Consider the following 18,651-nt stretch of genomic DNA (forward strand, 5'->3'; position numbering starts at 1 on the left):
AATGGGTCTCTACTGGATCCGCTGTTAAGGATTATGGCCTGCGTGTCGTCGTGGAGCAGGCGAAGGATGTTGACAAACTTTTGGGGGCATCCAAAACGGAGGAGGACACTCTACGGTCGACAGTGTCAAAGGCCTATAAGATCAAAAAAGGCCATGTATAACGGCTGGCATTGCACCCTGCATTTTTCCTGCAGTTGTCGTGCTGCAAAGATCATGTCCATTGTTCCCCGTAGGGGACGAAATCCGCACTGCGACTCTGGGAGGAGCTCCCCACAGGGAGAAGACGGTTGAGGAGAACTCTAGTGACAACCTTCCCAGTGGTTGATAGCAGGGAGATTCCCCTGTAGTTGTCACAGTCGGATTTGTTCCCCTTTTTAAAAATGGACACGATCACTGCATCTCTCAGATCTCCCGGCATGCTCTCCTCCCTCCAGATGAGAGAGATGAGGCCATGTATCCGCGCCAACAGTGCCTCTCCGTCATATTTTAGCACCTCAGCAGGAACTCCATCCGCGTCCGTAGCCTTGTTGTTCTTGAGCTGTTTTATGGCTTTGCCTACCCCGTGCAGCGTTGGGGTTTCACTGAGGTGGTGGCGGGTCGCATGCTGCGGGATGGAATTGAGAACAGAGTCTCGATTGAGGAGATCTTCAAAGTGCTCCTTCCAGCGGGCCCTGACAGCCTCGGTGTCCTTGATGAGTGTTTCCCCATTCTTGGCCAGGAATGGGGTGGGGCCTTGGGAGTTTGGACCATAGGTGGCCTTGACTGTAGTGAAGAATCCTTGCATGTCGTGGCTGTCGGCCAGTTGTTGTATCTCCTGTGCTTTCTCCATCCACCACCTGTTCTTTAGGCCCTGGGTTTTTTGTTGGACCTGAGCCTTGAGCCGTCTGTAATTTGCTTTGTAGCTCCCGAGTTGGGTTGTTGCTTGAGGCTCAGAAATGCTCTGCGCTTACCATCTATTAATTCTTGGATCTCCTGATCATTTTCATCAAACCAGTCCTGGTGTTTTCTGGTTGAGTAACCAAGTGTCTCTTCACAGGCAGTGGTTATAGAGGCCAGACCAAGCGCTGTGGGCAATGAGCATCTCAGAGTCATCAAGGCACGCCAGATTGGCTGTGAGGTGTTGGTTGTATAGGTCTTTAGTGCCCCGGTATTAACTTTTTTGCAGCACTGCTTCTGCTGTCCCCTCTGCTTTGGGGCTATGTTAATATTGATGGTGGATCGGATTAGGCAATGGTCCATCCAGCAGTCGTCAGCTCCTGTCATGGCGCGGGTGATGTGTATATCCTTGCGATCCCTGGCTCGGACGATGACATAGTCCAGCAGGTGCCAGTGTTTGGAGCGAGGATGTTGCCACGATGCCTTGTATTTGTCCCTCTGGCGGAACAGGGTGTTGGTGATGAGGAGTTCGTGTTCTAGACATTTTGTTAGGAGTAGGGTACCGCTGGAGTTGGCTTTCCCTACCCCCTCTCTGCCAACCACACCTCCCTAGAGGGCTGTGTCTTTGCTGACATTGGCTTTAAAGTCACCTAGGAGGATCGATTTGTCACCCATGGAGTCAAAGGACAGGGATGTCTCGAGGTTGGACTAGAAACCCTCTTTAGCCTCATCCATTGCATCGAGTGTTGGGACGTACGCACTGATGACTGTAGCGCATTGGTTCCGGGATAGGGTAAGGCGAAGGGTCATGAGGCGTTCGTTAAGCCCACAGGGGGAGTCTTTGAGGCGGTCGATGAGTTCATTTTTGACAGCGAAGCCGACTCCATGAAGGCCGCGTTCTTCCTCTGGTTTTCCTTTCCAGAAACAGATATAACCTCCACCATGTTCCTTGAGCTGGCCTTCCCCTGCCCGCCGGTCTCGCTTAGGGCAGCGATGTCGATGTCAAAGCGTCTAAGTTCCCGGGCAACGTTCTGGCCTGTCGCTGCTGGAGTTGTCCCTTAGGGTCCTGATGTTCCAGGTCCCAAACTTCATATTAGATGAGTGGAAGATGCCTGTGTGTGAGTTCTTTTATCGTGGGCTGATTGTTGCACACCGACCACCACACGGGATTAGCAGAGCAACGTCTTGGTCCAGTGGCAAGGGGATCCAAGACGACTGGAGACCAGGCACTGCTGCATGAGCCTAGTTGCCTACAGTGAGATGTTGGCCGCAAGCTCGGCGTTGAATAGCGCCCTTGATGGTAGGTGGCCTGCTGCTTTGGGGGCAGGCATTGAAAGGTTCAGCGGTCCTCTGGAGTTCAGTGTGGAAGGTCAGGGTGGTCACAGCCATGGTACTCACCACGTGCTGGGTGAGAAGAGGTCAGGTCATCATTGGGGAAGGAGAGGCCCAGTCGTCGTTGAGTGGGAGGAGGCCCGATCACCGTTGAGGAGGTGAGTTGAAGGAGGAGGAGAGGAGAGGCCAGCCATCATCGCTGGGGGAGGCCCGATCTCAGCTGGAGGAGACCCGTTCACCGCTGGAGGAGGCCCGATCGCCGTTGGATGTATTTGCAGCCATACTCTGTACCATGCATTGTACCATGTAATTACATGTAATCGCCATCAGATGGGGAAAGCCCGGGACACACACATTACTGCACCTCATGCTGCTTCCCTATATAAAGCAGGCTCCCCCTGCAGTACTCACTTTTGGAGTTTACATTAAACCTAAAAGTCACAAGATGATCAGCTCCAGCATGGGCCACGTGGGAGTTATTACAGTGATAAGCATTTTTATCAACTGGCGACGAGGATGGGCTACTAACACGCAGCTATGGCCACCGTTGAATACATCGAGCGATATTACGTCGGGGAAGACTGGGATGACTTCATTGACCGGTTGGATCAATGCTTTGTTGCGAAAGACTTAGAGGGAGCCGCGAATGTCAACAAGCGCAGGGCCGTCCTCCTCACGGCCTGCGGATCACGGACATATGCACTGATCAAGGACTTACTAGCCCCAACGAAACCCGCTGAGAAAAGTTATGAAGAATTATGCGAGCTAGTTCGAAATCACCTAAAGCTGAAACGCAATGTGCTCACCGTTTCTACACCCACCAGCGCGGGGTAGCCAAGACGTGGCAGCGTTCATCGCTGAGCTAAAGCGTCCTGCTGGGCCATGCAAATTCGGGACAGTTCTTGAAGAATTGTTAAGAGACTTCTTTGTTTTGGGAATCGGGCACGAAGGGATTTTCAGCAAATTGCTAGCGGAGGAAGAATTGGACTTAGCCAAAGCCGCCCTGATTGCTCAGGCATACATGGCCAGAGAGGAAGAAACAAAGCTACTCTAATCACAACTTCGGAATCACCCGGGGCCAAACACCGTGAATAAGCTAAATTTGTCGGCAGACAGGAGAAGTGCCTCAGCTGGGCGAATGCGACCTCTGCTCGAACTGAGATGACTCACTCACCACAACAATGGACTAATGCGAAGAGATCAGTACCTGTGAATGCAAGTCCATCAGCAAGCTGTTGGCGCTGTGGAGGGGCTCATCGAGCAAACCAGTGCAGGTTCAAACAATATGTCTGCAGGAATTGCTCAATGATGGGGCACCTCCAACGAATGTGTAAACGTGCTACAACTCGATACGTAGCGGAGGATAGAGGTCAAGCGTAGATCCTGAGGATCACACAGAGATGACCGAAGAGGAAGAGGTACATGGGGTGCACGTGCATGAAGTGCACAACTTTACGAACAAGAATCCCCTGATTATGATGAACGTTAAACTGAACGGCATATCGGTACCGATGGAACTGGACACGGGTGCGAGCCAATCGATCATGAGCCAGAAGGCCTTTGAGAAGTTATGGGCAAACAAGACACCCAGGCCCAAGCTGAGCCCGATCGACGCGAAGCTGTGCACCTACACTAAAGAGATTATCCCGTAAGTGCATTGTTTCAGGTGCTATATGATGATTCTGTGCATAAATTGCCACTATGGATTGTTCCCTGTAACGGGCCCACGCTGCTTGGCAGAAGCTGGCTACGGAATTTTAACTGGAAATGGGGCGATGTAAAAACATTATCGTCGATGGAGAAAGCTATGTGTGCACAGATCTTAGACAAGTTTCCGTCACTGTTCCAGCCTGGCATCGGCAGCTTCACAAGGGCCAAGTTGACAATTGACCTCAGCCCAGACGTGAGACCCGTTCACCACAAGGCCAGAGTGGTCCCTGACATGATGCGGGAGAAAGTAGAAGTCGAGCTAGATCGGTTTCAGCGCAAAGGCATCATATCACCAGTGGAATTTAATGACTGGGCCAGTCCTATTGTCCCCATTCTTAAAAGTGATGGGACAATTAGAATCTGTGGAGATTATAAAGTAACTATAAACCGAGTATCGTTACAGGACCAGTACCCAAGGCGGAGGATTTGTTCGCGACCCTGTCGGGCGAAAAGCTGTTTTCGAAATTGGACCTCACCTCGGCGTACATGACCCAGGAGCTGGTGGAATCGTCCAAGAAGCTGACGTGCATAAACACATACAAGGAGTTGTTCATATACAACCCCTTCGGGATCCGTTCAGTGGCGGCGATCTTCCAACAAAACATGGAGAGCCTGCTGAAATCTGTCCTGGGAACGGTCGTCTTCCAAGACGACATCATGATCACCGGACACAACACCGGTGAACACCTCCATGACCTGGAAGAGGTGCTACGCCGAATAAATCGAGTAGGTCTAAGGTTGAAACAAACCAAATACGTCTTCTTGGCATCAGAGGTGGAATACCTGGGAAGGAGAATCGCAGCAGATGGCATCAGACCCTCAGACTCCAAGACGGAGGCGATCCAGAAGGCCCTGAGACCACGCAACACGACGGAGCTGCACTCGTTCCTGGGACTACTGAACTACGTTGTTAACTTTCTGCCTGGGCTGAGCACTTTGCTTGAACCATTACATGTACTGCTCCGTAAGGTTGATGACTGGGTCTGGGGTAAAAACTAAGAAACTGCCTTCGAGAAGAACAGAAACTTATTGTGTTCAAACAAACTACTGGCACTTTATGATCTCTGTAGACATCTTGTTTTAGCGTGCGCTGCATCATCCTATGGGATCGGGCGTGTGCTTCAGCAAATGAACGTGTCGGGTAAGCTCCAACCTGTAGCGTATGCATCCCGCAGCCTTTCCAAGGCTGAAAGAGGGCACAGCATGGTCGAAAAGGAGGCCCTAGCTTGAGTGTCTGCGGTAAAAAAGATGCACCAGTACCTATTTGGCCGGCGGTTCGAACTAGAAACCGACCATAAGCCGCTCACGTCGTTATTTTCTGAGAGCAAAGGCATTAACACCAATGCCTCAGCTCGCATTCAGAGGTGGGCATTAACACTGTCCGCTTACGACTACACGATCCGCCACAGACCAGGCACCGATAACTGCACAGATGCGCTCAGCCGGCTCCCGCTCACCACCACCGAGGGTGAAGCAAAGCAGCCCGTGAAACTGGTCATGACCATGGAAGCCTTTGAGGGCGAAGGGTCACCCGTCATGGCGCGCCAGATAAGAATCTGGACCAGTCAAGACCCACTGCTGTCCCAGGTGAAAAACTGTATATTAAGTGAAAACTGGGCAACCACGTATGGAGAGATGCATGGCGATTTTAAGCCGTTTCACCGGCGCAAGGACGAGTTATCCATCCAGGCCGACTGCATTTTGTGGGGAAATCGCATAGTCCTGCCCAAGAAGGACAGAGATTTATTTGTCAAGGATCTCCATAGCACACACCCCGGCATCGTAATGGTGAAAGCCATTGTGAGATCGCACGTGTGGTGACCTGGCATTGACGCATGCTATGCGGATCCCTTTCTAGTAAAAATGTTCCTGGTTGTAATTGATGCTTACTCTAAATGGATCAAATGTGTTATAATGCCATCCAGAACATCCACCGCCACAATAGAGAGCCTTCGGACAATGATCGTCACCCATGGCCTGCCCAATGTCCTTGTTAGTGACAATGGATCATGCTTTGCGAGTTCCGAATTTTGTGAATTTATGTGCTGTAACAGCAAAAAGCATGTCAGGTCGGTCCCGTTCAAACCAGCCTCCAATGGCCAAGCTGAACGGGCAGTACAGATCATAAAGCAGGGCATGCAGCGAGTGACGGAAGGCCCCTTGCAGACCCGTCTGCCTCGCATGCTGTTTGCATATCGGACAAGGCCCCACTCACTCACAGGGGTTCCGCCCACCGAACTCCTCATAAAGAGGACCCTCAAAACAAGGTTGTCCCTCGTGCACCCAGTTTTAATTGAGATTGTCGAAAACCGGCGTCTTAAGCAATGTACATATCATGACTGCAACTCTGTAACACGTTGTAGCAACGTCGATGACCCTGTTTTCATGCTGAACTTTGGTACGGACCCTAAGTGGCTCGCAGGCACTGTTGTAGCTAAAGCGGGGAGTAGGGTATTCGTGGTAAGACTCACTAATGGCCAAACCTGCAAGAAGCACATCGATCAAACCAAATTGAGGTTCACCGATGATCCAGAACCGCTGGATGACTACAGTGACATCGACTTCCAACCACAAGCAACAGAACCGGCGGTTCACCAAGAGACAGAACCCGTTGCACCGGACAGTCCGATCAAGGCCGCATCACCGCAAGGCAGCGACACTCCGGCCAGGCCGCCCACATCCAGCGTCCAACTCAGACGCTCAACCAGTGAGCGCAGACCCCCGGTCAGGCTCGACCTGTAAACCGCATCTAAGACTTGGGGGGAAGTGTTCTGATGTATTTGCAGCCATACTCTGTACCATGCATTGTACCATGTAATTACAGGTAATAGCCAACAGATGGGGAAAGCCCGGGAGGCACACATTACTGCACCTCGTGCTGCCTCCCTATATAAAGCAGGCTCCGCCTGCAGTGTTCACTTTTGGAGTTTACATTAAACCTAAAGGTCACAAGGTGATCAGCTCCAGCATGGGCCATGTGTGATTTATTACAGTGATAAGCATACATATCAGTCGTTGAGAGGGAGGAGGCCTGATCACCGTTGAGGAGGTGAGTTCAAGGAGGAGGAGAGTCCAGCCATCATCGCTGAAGAGAAGGAGGCCCAATTGTCTCCGAGGAGGATAGCCCCAGCCGTCGTTGCTGGAAGAGGCCTGATCGCCGCTGGTGGGGGCCCGGTTGTTGTTGGGAATGGCCCTATGGTCGTTGGAGAGGTGGAGGACTGATCGCCATTGGAGGGGGCCCAATCGCCGTTGGAGGGGCCCGATCGCCTTTGGAGGGGGTCCGATCACCGCTGAAGGGGGTCCGATCGCTGCTGGAGGGGCCCGATCGCCGCTGAAGGGGGTCCTATTGCCGCTGGAGGGGCCCGATCGCCGCTGAAGGGGGTCCTATTGCCGCTGGAGGGGCCCGATCACCGCTGAAGGGGGTCCGATCGCCGCTGGAGGGGCCCAATCGCCTTTGGAGGGGGTCCGATCACCGCTGAAGGGGGTCCAATCGCTGCTGGAGGGGCCCGATCGCCGCTGAAGGGGGTCCTATTGCCGCTGGAGGGGCCCGATCGCCGCTGAAGGGGGTCCTATTGCCGCTGGAGGGGCCCGATCACCGCTGAAGGGGGTCCGATCGCCGCTGGAGGGGCCCAATCACCGCTGAAGGGGGTCCTATTGCCGCTGGAGGGGCCCGATCGCCGCTGAAGGGGGTCCGATCGCCGCTGGAGGGGCCCGATCGCCGCTGAAGGGGGTCCGATCGCCGCTGGAGGGGCCCGATCGCCGCTGAAGGGGGTCCTATTGCCGCTGAAGGCGACAATCGCCATTGGAGGGGTCCGATTGCCGCTGGACAGGCCCGATCATCGCTGGAGGGGGTCCGATCGCCTGGTCGGGGGCTCACCTGGTTCACAGGGCGTCGTCAAGGATCGGGGATCAGGTGTGGCAGCTGAGTCGACGTCGAAGGAGGAGGTCGCCGGAGAAGGAGGGAAGAAATCCAGTTCCAGGTCGCTGCTGCCAGAGGCTCGGCCATCGCTGGTAGTCCGGTTGTCATCGTCGTCGAAGAGTGGTGTGAAGTTTAGGAGGGAAGGCTCGCGCCCGAGGTTGGCCTAAATTTATGAGGATTGTAGGATTAGGGTTTAAGGTAAAGTTTAAGAAAATGTACCCCCTATTAGGGTCTATTAAGGCTACAGAGAGTTTAGACAGTGGGAGGGGAGGAAGATGAGAGCGAAAAGTGCAAGGTTAGATTAGTTTTGTCAGGGGAGCTCCCCTGGGAGCTGCCACCCCGGCAGCCATCTTAAAGGGATGTCACAGTATGGTAATACCCAGTGTCACAGCATGGTAATACCCAGTGTCACAGCATGGTAATACTGCATGTCACAGCATGGTAATACTGCATGTCACAGCATGGTAATACCCAGTGTCACAGCATGGTAATACCCAGTGTCACAGCATGGTAATACCCAGTGTCACAGCATGGTAATACTGCATGTCACAGCATGGTAATACTGCATGTCACAGCATGGTAATACCCAGTGTCACAGCATGGTAATACCCAGTGTCACAGCATGGTAATACCCAGTGTCACAGCATGGTAATACTGCATGTCACAGCATGGTAATACTCAGTGTCACAGCATGGTAATACTCAGTGTCACAGCATGGTAATACTCAGTGTCACAGCATGGTAATACCCAGTGTTGCAGCATGGTAATACCCAGTGTCACAGCATGGTAATACCCAGTGTCACAGCATGGTAATACCCAGTGTCACAGCATGGTAATACTGCATGTCACAGCATGGTAATACTCAGTGTCACAGCATGGTAATACTCAGTGTCGCAGCATGGTAATACCCAGTGTCACAGCATGGTAATACTCAGTGTCGCAGCATGGTAATACCCAGTGTCGCAGCATGGTAATACTCAGTGTCACAGCATGGTAATACTCAGTGTCACAGCATGGTAATACTCAGTGTCACAGCATGGTAATACCCAGTGTCACAGCATGGTAATACCCAGTGTCACAGCATGGTAATACCCAGTGTCACAGCATGGTAATACTGCATGTCACAGCATGGTAATACTCAGTGTCACAGCATGGTAATACTCAGTGTCACAGCATGGTAATACCCAGTGTCGCAGCATGGTAATACCCAGTGTCACAGCATGGTAATACCCAGTGTCACAGCATGGTAATACCCAGTGTCACAGCATGGTAATACTGCATGTCACAGCATGGTAATACTCAGTGTCACAGCATGGTAATACTCAGTGTCGCAGCATGGTAATACCCAGTGTCACAGCATGGTAATACCCAGTGTCACAGCATGGTAATACCCAGTGTCACAGCATGGTAATACTCAGTGTCACAGCATGGTAATACTCAGTGTCGCAGCATGGTAATACCCAGTGTCGCAGCATGGTAATACTCAGTGTCACAGCATGGTAATACCCAGTGTCACAGCATGGTAATACCCAGTGTCGCAGCATGGTAATACCCAGTGTCGCAGCATGGTAATACTCAGTGTCACAGCATGGTAATACCCAGTGTCGCAGCATGGTAATACCCAGTGTCACAGCATGGTAATACTCAGTGTCACAGCATGGTAATACTCAGTGTCACAGCATGGTAATACCCAGTGTCGCAGCATGGTAATACCCAGTGTTGCAGCATGGTAATACCCAGTGTCACAACATGGTAATAACCAGTGTCACAGCATGGTAATACCCAGTGTCACAGCATGGTAATACCCAGTGTCACAGCATGGTAATACCCAGTGTCGCAGCATGGTAATACCCAGTGTCACAGCATGGTAATACTCAGTGTCACAGCATGGTAATACCCAGTGTCGCAGCATGGTAATACCCAGTGTCACAGTATGGTAATACCCAGTGTCACAGCATGGTAATACCCAGTGTCGCAGCATGGTAATACCCAGTGTCACAGCATGGTAATACCCAGTGTCGCAGCATGGTAATACCCAGTGTCGCAGCATGGTAATAACCAGTGTCACAGCATGGTAATACCCAGTGTCACAGCATCATCATCATAGGCAGTCCCCCGGAATCGAGGAAGACTTGCTTCCACTCTTAAACTGATTCCTTAGGTGGCTGAATAGTCCAATATGAGAGCCACAGTCCCTATCACAGGTGGGATAGAGGGCAAGTGTGGGTAGGACTGGTTTGCCGCACACTCTTTCTGCTGCCTGTGCTTGATTTCTGCATGCTCTTAGCGATGAGACTCGTGGTGCTCAGTGCCCTCCCGGATGCACTTCATCTACTTAGGGCGGGCTTTGGCCAGGGATTCCCAGGTGTCAGTGGGGATGTTGCACTTTTTCAGAGAGGCTTTGAGGGTGTCCCTGTGACGTTTCCTCTGCCCACCTTTGGCTCATTTGCTATGTAGGAGTTCCAAGTAGAGCGCTTGCTTTGGGAGACTCGTGTCCGGCATGCGAACGATGTGGCCTGCCCAGCGGCCCAGATCAAGTGTGGTCAGTGCTTCAACGCTGGGGATGTTTACCTGGATGAGAACGCTAATATTGGTGTGTCTGTTCTCCCAGGGGATTTGCAGGATCTTGCGGAAGCATCGTTGTTGGTATTTTTCCAGCGACTTGAGGTGTCCACTGTCCATGGTCCATGTCACTGAGCCATATAGGAGGGCGGGTATTACTACAGCCCTGTAGACCATCAGCTTGGTGGCAGTTTTGAGAGCCTGGTCTTCAAACACTCTTTTCCTCAGGAGGCCGAAGGCTGCACTGAAGGCCAGCGTCAGAGCATGGCAATACCCAGTGTCAGAGCATGGTAATACCCAGTGTCAGAGCATGGTAATACCCAGTGTCAAAGCATGGTAACACCCAGTGTCAGAGCATGATAATACCCAGTGTCAGAGCATGGTAATACTCAGCATCAGAGCATGGTAATACCCAGTGTCAGAGTATGGTAATACTGACTGTCAGAGCATGATAATACCCAGTGTCAAAGCATGGTGTTACTGTGTCAGAGCATGGTAATATTGCATGTCACAGCATGGTAATACCCAGTGTCACAGCATAATGCCATGACATTGGGTATTACCATGCTGTGACATGAAGTATTACCATGCTCTGACACTCCGTATCAACCAGCCTGTCTTCTCCGCACAGCACTGTCCCCAGTCATCAAGATCCACGGCCCGGCCCTGGACAGTGTGGACCAATTCCCTTAGCACAGGAACCTCCTATCAACAAGAGCAGGCATTGATGACGAGATCCAACACCGCCTCCAGTGCGCCAGTACAGCCTTCAGCCGCCTGAGGAAAAGAGTGTTTGAAGACCAGGCCCTCAAAACTATCACCAAGCTCATGGTCTACAGGGCTGTAGTAATACCCGCCCACCTGTATGGCTCAGAAACATGGACCATGTACAGCAGATACCTCAAGTCGCTGGAGAAATACCACAAACGATGTCTCCGCAAGAATCTACAAATCCCCTGGGAGGGCAGACATACCAATGTTAGCGCCCTCTTCCAGGCCAACATCCCCAGTGTTGAAGCACTGACCACACTTGATCAGCTCCGCTGGGCAGGCCACATCGTTCGCATGACAGACACGAGACTCTCAAAGCAAGCGCTCTACTCGGAACTCTTTCACGGCAAACGAGCCAAAGGTGGGCAGCGGAAACGTTACAAGGACACCCTCAAAGCCTCCCTGATAAAGTGCGACATCCCTACTGACACCTGGGAATCCCTGGCCAAAGACCGCCCTAAGTGGAAGTGCATCTGGGAGGGCGCTGAGCTCTGTGAGTCGCCGAGAGCATGCAGAAATCAAGCGCAGGCAGCAGAAAGAGCGTGCGGCAAACCAGTCCCACCCACCCTTTCCCTCAATGACTATTTGTCCCACCTGTGACAGAGGCTGTGGTTCTCGTATTGGACTGTACAGCCATCTAAGAACTCATGTTAAGAATGGAAGCAAGTCTTCCTCGATGATGATGATGATGGTAATGCCCAGTGTCAGAGCATGGTAATATCCAGTGTCACAGCATGGTAATGCAGAGTAACAAGAGGAAGGCAATGCCGAGCATAACATTTATTTAAAAAAAATGTTTCTTTTCCACTTGAACTGTTATTTCTACGTCTTGTAACAAGTAGAACGGCTGCTGCCTCCATCGCTCATTAGGTAAGCATTGTAAATAGATCACAGAGTTGGCTCTTGCAGCTGGGGCAGCAGAAGGGTTACAACATTTGACCTGAGCAATCTGGACTAGGCAGTGTGAAAAAAATCAATCTGGATTTTCACCAATGATCAATGTGCAGAGTTCTCTGCTGGATAGTACACACGTGTGGATATCTCAACTCGGCTTTGATGTCCTCCACGCTTATATAACCTCAATGTTAGTATACATTGTTCAGGTTCAGGCATGAAGAATAGCTGCTTGCCCGAGGTACAGGAGAGTAGTTGTGTCCGTGGAGCCAAACTCCAGCAACATGCAGCGCTTCCAGGACTCGAGGAGGGAATGTGAGTAAAGCGAACCTCTATTACAATGCTCACAAAGTAAGTTGACACAATTACAAGTAACACAAATGTCGGCGACAAGGCAAACTTAACAGCATTTATTTTGAACTGTTTCAAACTCTACATTTAAGTTAATGAGGGAGCATTAAACTCCAATATGCAAACAATATTTGCTTCAATAAATGGGTCAACAGGATAGACAGGTTTTTTCTGGCCTTTTTCCCTATTACATTTCATTTCTATTTTCACGGGCCAAATTCCAAATCTCTTAAAAAAAATAGGTTGCCGTAAAAGTGCACTAGTGTCTTCCATGAGCTTTGTGAACCTAGTGATTATGGTGATGAATAAATATGCAAATACAGGACCTGGTATTCTGTGCAGTCAGACGCGGCGGCTACTTCTGATTTTACTCGGAGCTTGGACAGGGTTATTTCACCATTGAAACACAGGATTCAGCTCAGGTGATGCAGGTACAGCGGCACTCCCAACACTACAGGTACATTGAGGGGGGGGGGGGGGGGGGGGTGCGGGGCGGTGGAGAAGGAAGAGGCTAGTAGACAATTCAGCAAAATCCTGTAATCATTAGCTGGGAATCATTTTCAAGCTGGTTCTCTATTTTACACGGGCTTGGCTTCGTTTTACAGAAAATCTAAAAAGGTTAATGCGTCTGTGGGTACTTGGTAAATTTGTGGACTTCCCCCCCCCCTTCTAGGAATCAGACGAGATAATACTTAACTACTGATGTAGAAACACTAACTTAACCTAACTAGATAAATCAAACCTGACACTGGCATGGAATTATTTGCTAAATTGCTTTTTAATTCTATTAGTGCATATATATTCCATGAGTACAGCGGTGCATCTAGAGTAACTCCACACCCTGCTCAGGGTGCACAATTGTTTGCAATAATCTTTGCCTGCTCTCCGTTATTTTGGCAAATGGTGTTTAGTGGGAAATATATTGGAAATATTAATGCTCCAAGGATCCCTGGCAAGTGTGGGCTTAGAGCGGAGATCTAACATTTGGAGCACTCATCAAGGTTAAATAGATTGCTCTCCTTATATAATTATGCAAAGCACAATTATTTATAGACGATACACTTTTAATTATCTACTAGCTGCTGTAAACTAGGGTTGGGTACAGGTCCACGGAATGAGGTTGTATGGGACTCTTTTCCAAATGCATGTGGCACATTACTCATGAGGACAGTACCCTCAATTATAAGCAAAATAAAACCAACACCACAAAATTCAAACATGTTCACAGTTCATTTAGTAACTACTGCAAATGAAGAATATTTTATAGTATCTACATTTCTCAGATTGTACAGTACAATTCAGCATTAGTTTGCAACAAAGTTAGTTTTGCAGAAATACACATGAAAGAAAACTGGCATTAAAAAAAATCCTCCTTTCCACAACTCATTATCACATCTACTATCTCCAGATGGGAGGAATGGTCTAGGATATAGAGTACTCTGAAATTGGTGTTATTTGTCAACTATGTACATCACCTCCAGCTGGAATAAACTCTTCACCATATATACTTCCTACTATCAAGACAAAAGCAGGTACTGAGATATACTAACTCCATGACTGCCATTGCTGGTCATCACGCTTACTAACACCCACCAAGACAGCAGGTTGGCCTAGTCATGTGCCAGGATCGCTATACTACCAGAAAGATGACAGCAGGTATCATGCCAATTTTTAGTGTTCTCGCCAAACTCACTCAACTAAGCTAAGTGAGTTTAATAGCATGCAGCTCTAAGAACTTTCTGTTGGGAATTAAGTGCTCAACCACACTCATTGCAAAACCAGCAGAGAAAAATACATGTGGTGCTTCAAGAACTCAGGATATTAACAAAATATATTGGAAAATACTGTCAATCCAAAAATGTACGATGTGCTGAGGGTGACCATAGGTGGTGAACAGACAAAAGAAGTTGATATTAGTATTCAATGAGACAATAAACATGTCAGACTTTAAATAAAGGAAATGTTGGTGTCCCATAGCTGAAGGTGGACAGAAATGGCTGACTGACAAGGCATTTGAATAGTTTACACATAATTTGCTGTTGGAAACATATATTCATGTGTTAACCTTTCGATCGCCTGGATGGGTCAGAGAGGAATTTTCCCAGAATTTTTCCCCTCCAAATGGCCTGGGTTTTTATCTGGTTTTTGCCTCTCCCAGGAGATCACATGGCTCCGGTTGGGGTGGAGTGTAGAATGTTTCAGTGTAAGGGGTTTCGCAGTTGTGGTGGGATGGATTGGTTGAGCTGGTGCTCTTTACCTTTCCGCCATTGTTCATAGGTTTATATGTAACCTTTAGGGCTGCTGACCGAAGGCCATGTGGCTCTTTGACGGCCAGCGCAGACACAATGGGCCGAAATGGCCTCCTCTGCGCTGTAAATTTCTATGTTTCTATGTTAGTGAATACTGTGGGCTATTTGGCCATGGAGCATCACAGTGGAGGCCAATCCTATCTTCACCGGATGACCACTTTTTTGCAATTGGGAGCAGGAATCCTGGGCTGATTTGCTCCTTCCTTATGCAGAGGCGCTGAGGTCAATTGGAGCCCTCTTACCACACTCACTTTGGTTGCGATCACCTAACTCAGTATAGATTGGAATTCAACCTGGGACCCTTCTGGTATGGTTCATCTACTCCCTGGATAAACTGACTGAGCCACTGGGGGAAGCAACCTCTATTCAAATTATTTTCTACCCCCTTTCCCCTTTACTAGGTTCCAAGATCAGGCACCAACTGTAGCTGAAAGGGAAAGCAGGAAACTGGCTACTTCTGTCTGTGTGCTGTTCTTGTATTAGCCACTAGGGTTTGTATAAGAATGGCCTAGCAAGCACTCTCCCAATATTTCCATGGGAAGGCATTTGCTCTCTACATGGCAGGCAGGCAATTTAGTCATGTGAAGGTTACTGGTGCTGACCCACATAGGTCACCTTTTGATTAATCTGTCATCATGCAATATTACCGGTTAAACATTACAATTATATGTACTTGACTCATGCTAATTTTAATCTTTTAAACATTTCTTTCATTTCCTAAGTGTTCGTTAAATTTCAGTTGATAGACTTTTTCTCTACTCATATCAGTATTGTAAACTTATTTTTAATTTATTGAACTGTGGCCAAATTCCTAAGTAATTGCAAGACTTTGGTTTATTGCGATATCAATAGAAAATATTCTGTATAATTTCCTGTTTTATCCTTAATAAAGCACACAATAAAGAACAGTGGATACACCATTTACCCATGAACAAGGAAGACCTGATTGTCCCCAAGCAATACTGTCACAATACAAGTCCAAATGGGTTATATAAGGTCTTCTATTAGAATGAACTTTAATCTTGCTATTTTGATATGGTGCACTGTTTCCATCACTGGAAAAGGATGTAAACTCGTTTAACAGTTTTTATTTTTATACTCAATTAAATATCTCAATGCTTTTGTAAGATCATCAAAAGATAATGACGGATGGTGACTGAGTTGCTGTGACATCATAAAGTGTTATTGCATGACTTATTGCACATTTTCACATGCCTGTATCCCTTGCATCTCCTCCTCCCTCTCTCCATTGCCCACTTTCACACAGTATGAATAGCAGCCATCTCATATCTCATTGGTAAAACAGCAACAATTTTTTTTCAAGAGTTTTAACAGTAGAGGCACAAGCTGAGTTGTGTTAATCATTTCCACGAATGAAAGACTGCCCCGAGCTCAGTCAACAGTGACACAAGTGTTTTGATGTATGTGGGCATATTGCCTCCCTATAGTTTTCAGTGTTTTTTTGGAATTAATATCCAGCACAGCCAAACTGCTGATGCCCCTCAAGAATTATGTAACAATTTTGATTTTCAATTTTTACATGTCTAATACATAATTACTCCCCACCATACCCAAGTAAATAAAAAAAATCATTTTAATAAGCAAGGTATAGAGCAGCCAAAGATTAGAAGACTTTAAGATTAGGTTCTTATTAGAATATTTCCTAATTAAACTAAAGTTTTTTTCAATATTTCTCACATATCCTGCAGTTTGTATCCTGAAATTACTCCTTGCCAATGAGAAAAGTAGTCTTCTGCTGACCCTGATTCATATGTCCATACATGCATGAGGCCCACTTCTGTATTGAAAACCTAATCCCTCATCAAACACGAGGTTTACATTGCCAATATAAACATGAAATGTAAATCATATTTATATTACATGATTTGGTCTCAAAAAAGATTACTAGCTATCAGTACCTTCCCTAAACACAATATGTGCCACATCAAATGAACCTTACAAAAAAAGATTCCTTTTTTTCCCTCTAACAATTCTCCTTTGTCACACCAGACATCTAAGAAGCACAGCAATTTTCCATTCCATCACCACACCAGAATTATTAAAACATTTTTGTTTCAAATTAGACAAAGATTCTTGATAACCATTTACACAGATATCAAAGTTTCAAGACCCTTCACTTTCCCCTCAGTAAATACGTTCCATTACAAAGTTGACATGGGTTTGAATAAACTGAAAATATATGAAATATCAACATCACTGGCATTAATATTAAAACAAAATCATGTAGTTTAACCCTTTCAAGCCCACGACACTGAATTAATTTTGTTACAAGACTACTACTTCAGCTTTTGAGAGTGGGAATCATTTCACAAGCCTGTTTCATTAATCCATTATATTGACTACTTAACTAAATCTAAAGTCTCCTGAGATCAATGCAAACTTGATTGATATACAGTGTCCCCTTTAGACATTGCAGGACAGTATGGGACAATTGCTGTCACTTATTACATCAGACCACTACTGACAGACTAAGTAGGCCTGTTTGTAAAATATAGTCAACGCGCTCAAGGATGTCTTTGACCTGCATGGACTGGAAAGAGTTAAGCGGAAAATAATGAAACTGCAATAAAGCTAGATGCATTGTCGTTGTCACAAGCTTGAAATGCAATGACTATATTTCCAAGTTAAAATAACAGCAAATTTAAATGTGAAATCTTCATATGGAATTTTGAGACTTTCTTCGTGTTCCTTTTAAGTACTCCTGTCCCCAGTCCTCAATTTGCGCGCTTCAATCATCTGCTTAGCGGCTCGCTTTCGGTCACTTGCCAGGCCAAGCCAACACATGAAATCAATAAAGCATGTCGTTGGGTTCAGCCGGAGGCCAAACTCGCTTGTTGAGTAGTCGAACGGAAATGTGTGATGATAGTTGTGGAATCCTTCCCCTGTAAAAAAAAATGCAGCAAGTTTATTATTCATTCAAAATATTCACTGTAACTGCATTTGGGGTTGTCACAAGGACCGGCATGGTAGCTGACTTGGGTATCACTGTCTATCAGGCTATATTATTCCCCCTGATCCCATCTCCTCTTTCCAGCAGATATCAGTGTATTTTCTTTAGGTCTTTATCAGAGTTCAACAGAGTTTCAATTTCTGCAATTATTAATGCTCTTTTTTTTTTTGTTAAATCTCTTTAAAATGTATAAGAACATAGGATATAGGAGCAGGAGTAGGCCATTTGCCCGCTCAAGCCTGCTCCGTCATTCAATGAGATCATGGCTGATCTACTATCTCAACTCCACGCCTGCACTATCCCCATATCCCTTCATTCCCTTAATATCCAAAAATCTATCGATCTCTGTCTTGCATATACTCAACGACTGAGTTTCCACAGTCCTCTGGGGTAGAGAATTCTAAAGATTCACAACACTCTGAGTGAAGAAGTTTCTCCTTCTCTCAGTCCTAAATGGCCGACCCCTTATTCTGAGACTGTGATCCCTGGTTCTAGACTCCCCAGATAGGGGAAACATCCTCCCTGCATTTAGCCTGTCAAGCCCTGAAAGAATTTTATGTTTCAATGAGATCATTCTTCTAAACTCTAGAGAATATAGGCATAGTTTACTCAATCTCTCCTCATGGGACAATCCCCCCCATCACAGGAATCAGCCTGTGAATCTTTGTTGCACTCCCTCTATGGCAAGTATATCCTTCCTTAGGTAAGGAGACCAAAACTGTACACAATACTCCAGGTGTGGTCTCACCAGGGCCCTATATAATTGCATAAGATGTCTTTACTCTTATACTCAGATCCTCTTGTAATAAAGACCAACATACCATTTGCGTCCTTAATTGCTTACTGTACCTGCATGTTAACTTTCAGTGATTCATGTACAAACGAGGGGATTAAATGTAGTATCTCCAAATTTGCAGATGACATTAAGTTGGGTGGCAGTGTGAGCTGCGAGGAGG

General features: G+C 47.5%; 1 protein-coding gene across 1 annotated transcript in view; it reads right to left on the reverse strand.

Moving 5' to 3' along the window:
* Window positions 1–13,632: 13,632 nt before the first annotated feature.
* The window catches only part of LOC139244148 (stearoyl-CoA desaturase 5-like), a 132,223-nt gene continuing 127,204 nt past the window's right edge, over window positions 13,633–18,651 (reverse strand). Inside the window, exon 5 of the mRNA XM_070871003.1 lies at window positions 13,633–17,627. Coding sequence (XP_070727104.1) covers window positions 17,437–17,627 — 191 coding nt within the window. The 3' untranslated portion in view covers window positions 13,633–17,436. The remainder of the gene's footprint in view (window positions 17,628–18,651) is intronic.

This window comes from Pristiophorus japonicus, chromosome 2, assembly GCF_044704955.1.
Source record: "Pristiophorus japonicus isolate sPriJap1 chromosome 2, sPriJap1.hap1, whole genome shotgun sequence".
Classification (NCBI taxonomy): Eukaryota; Metazoa; Chordata; class Chondrichthyes; family Pristiophoridae; genus Pristiophorus; species Pristiophorus japonicus.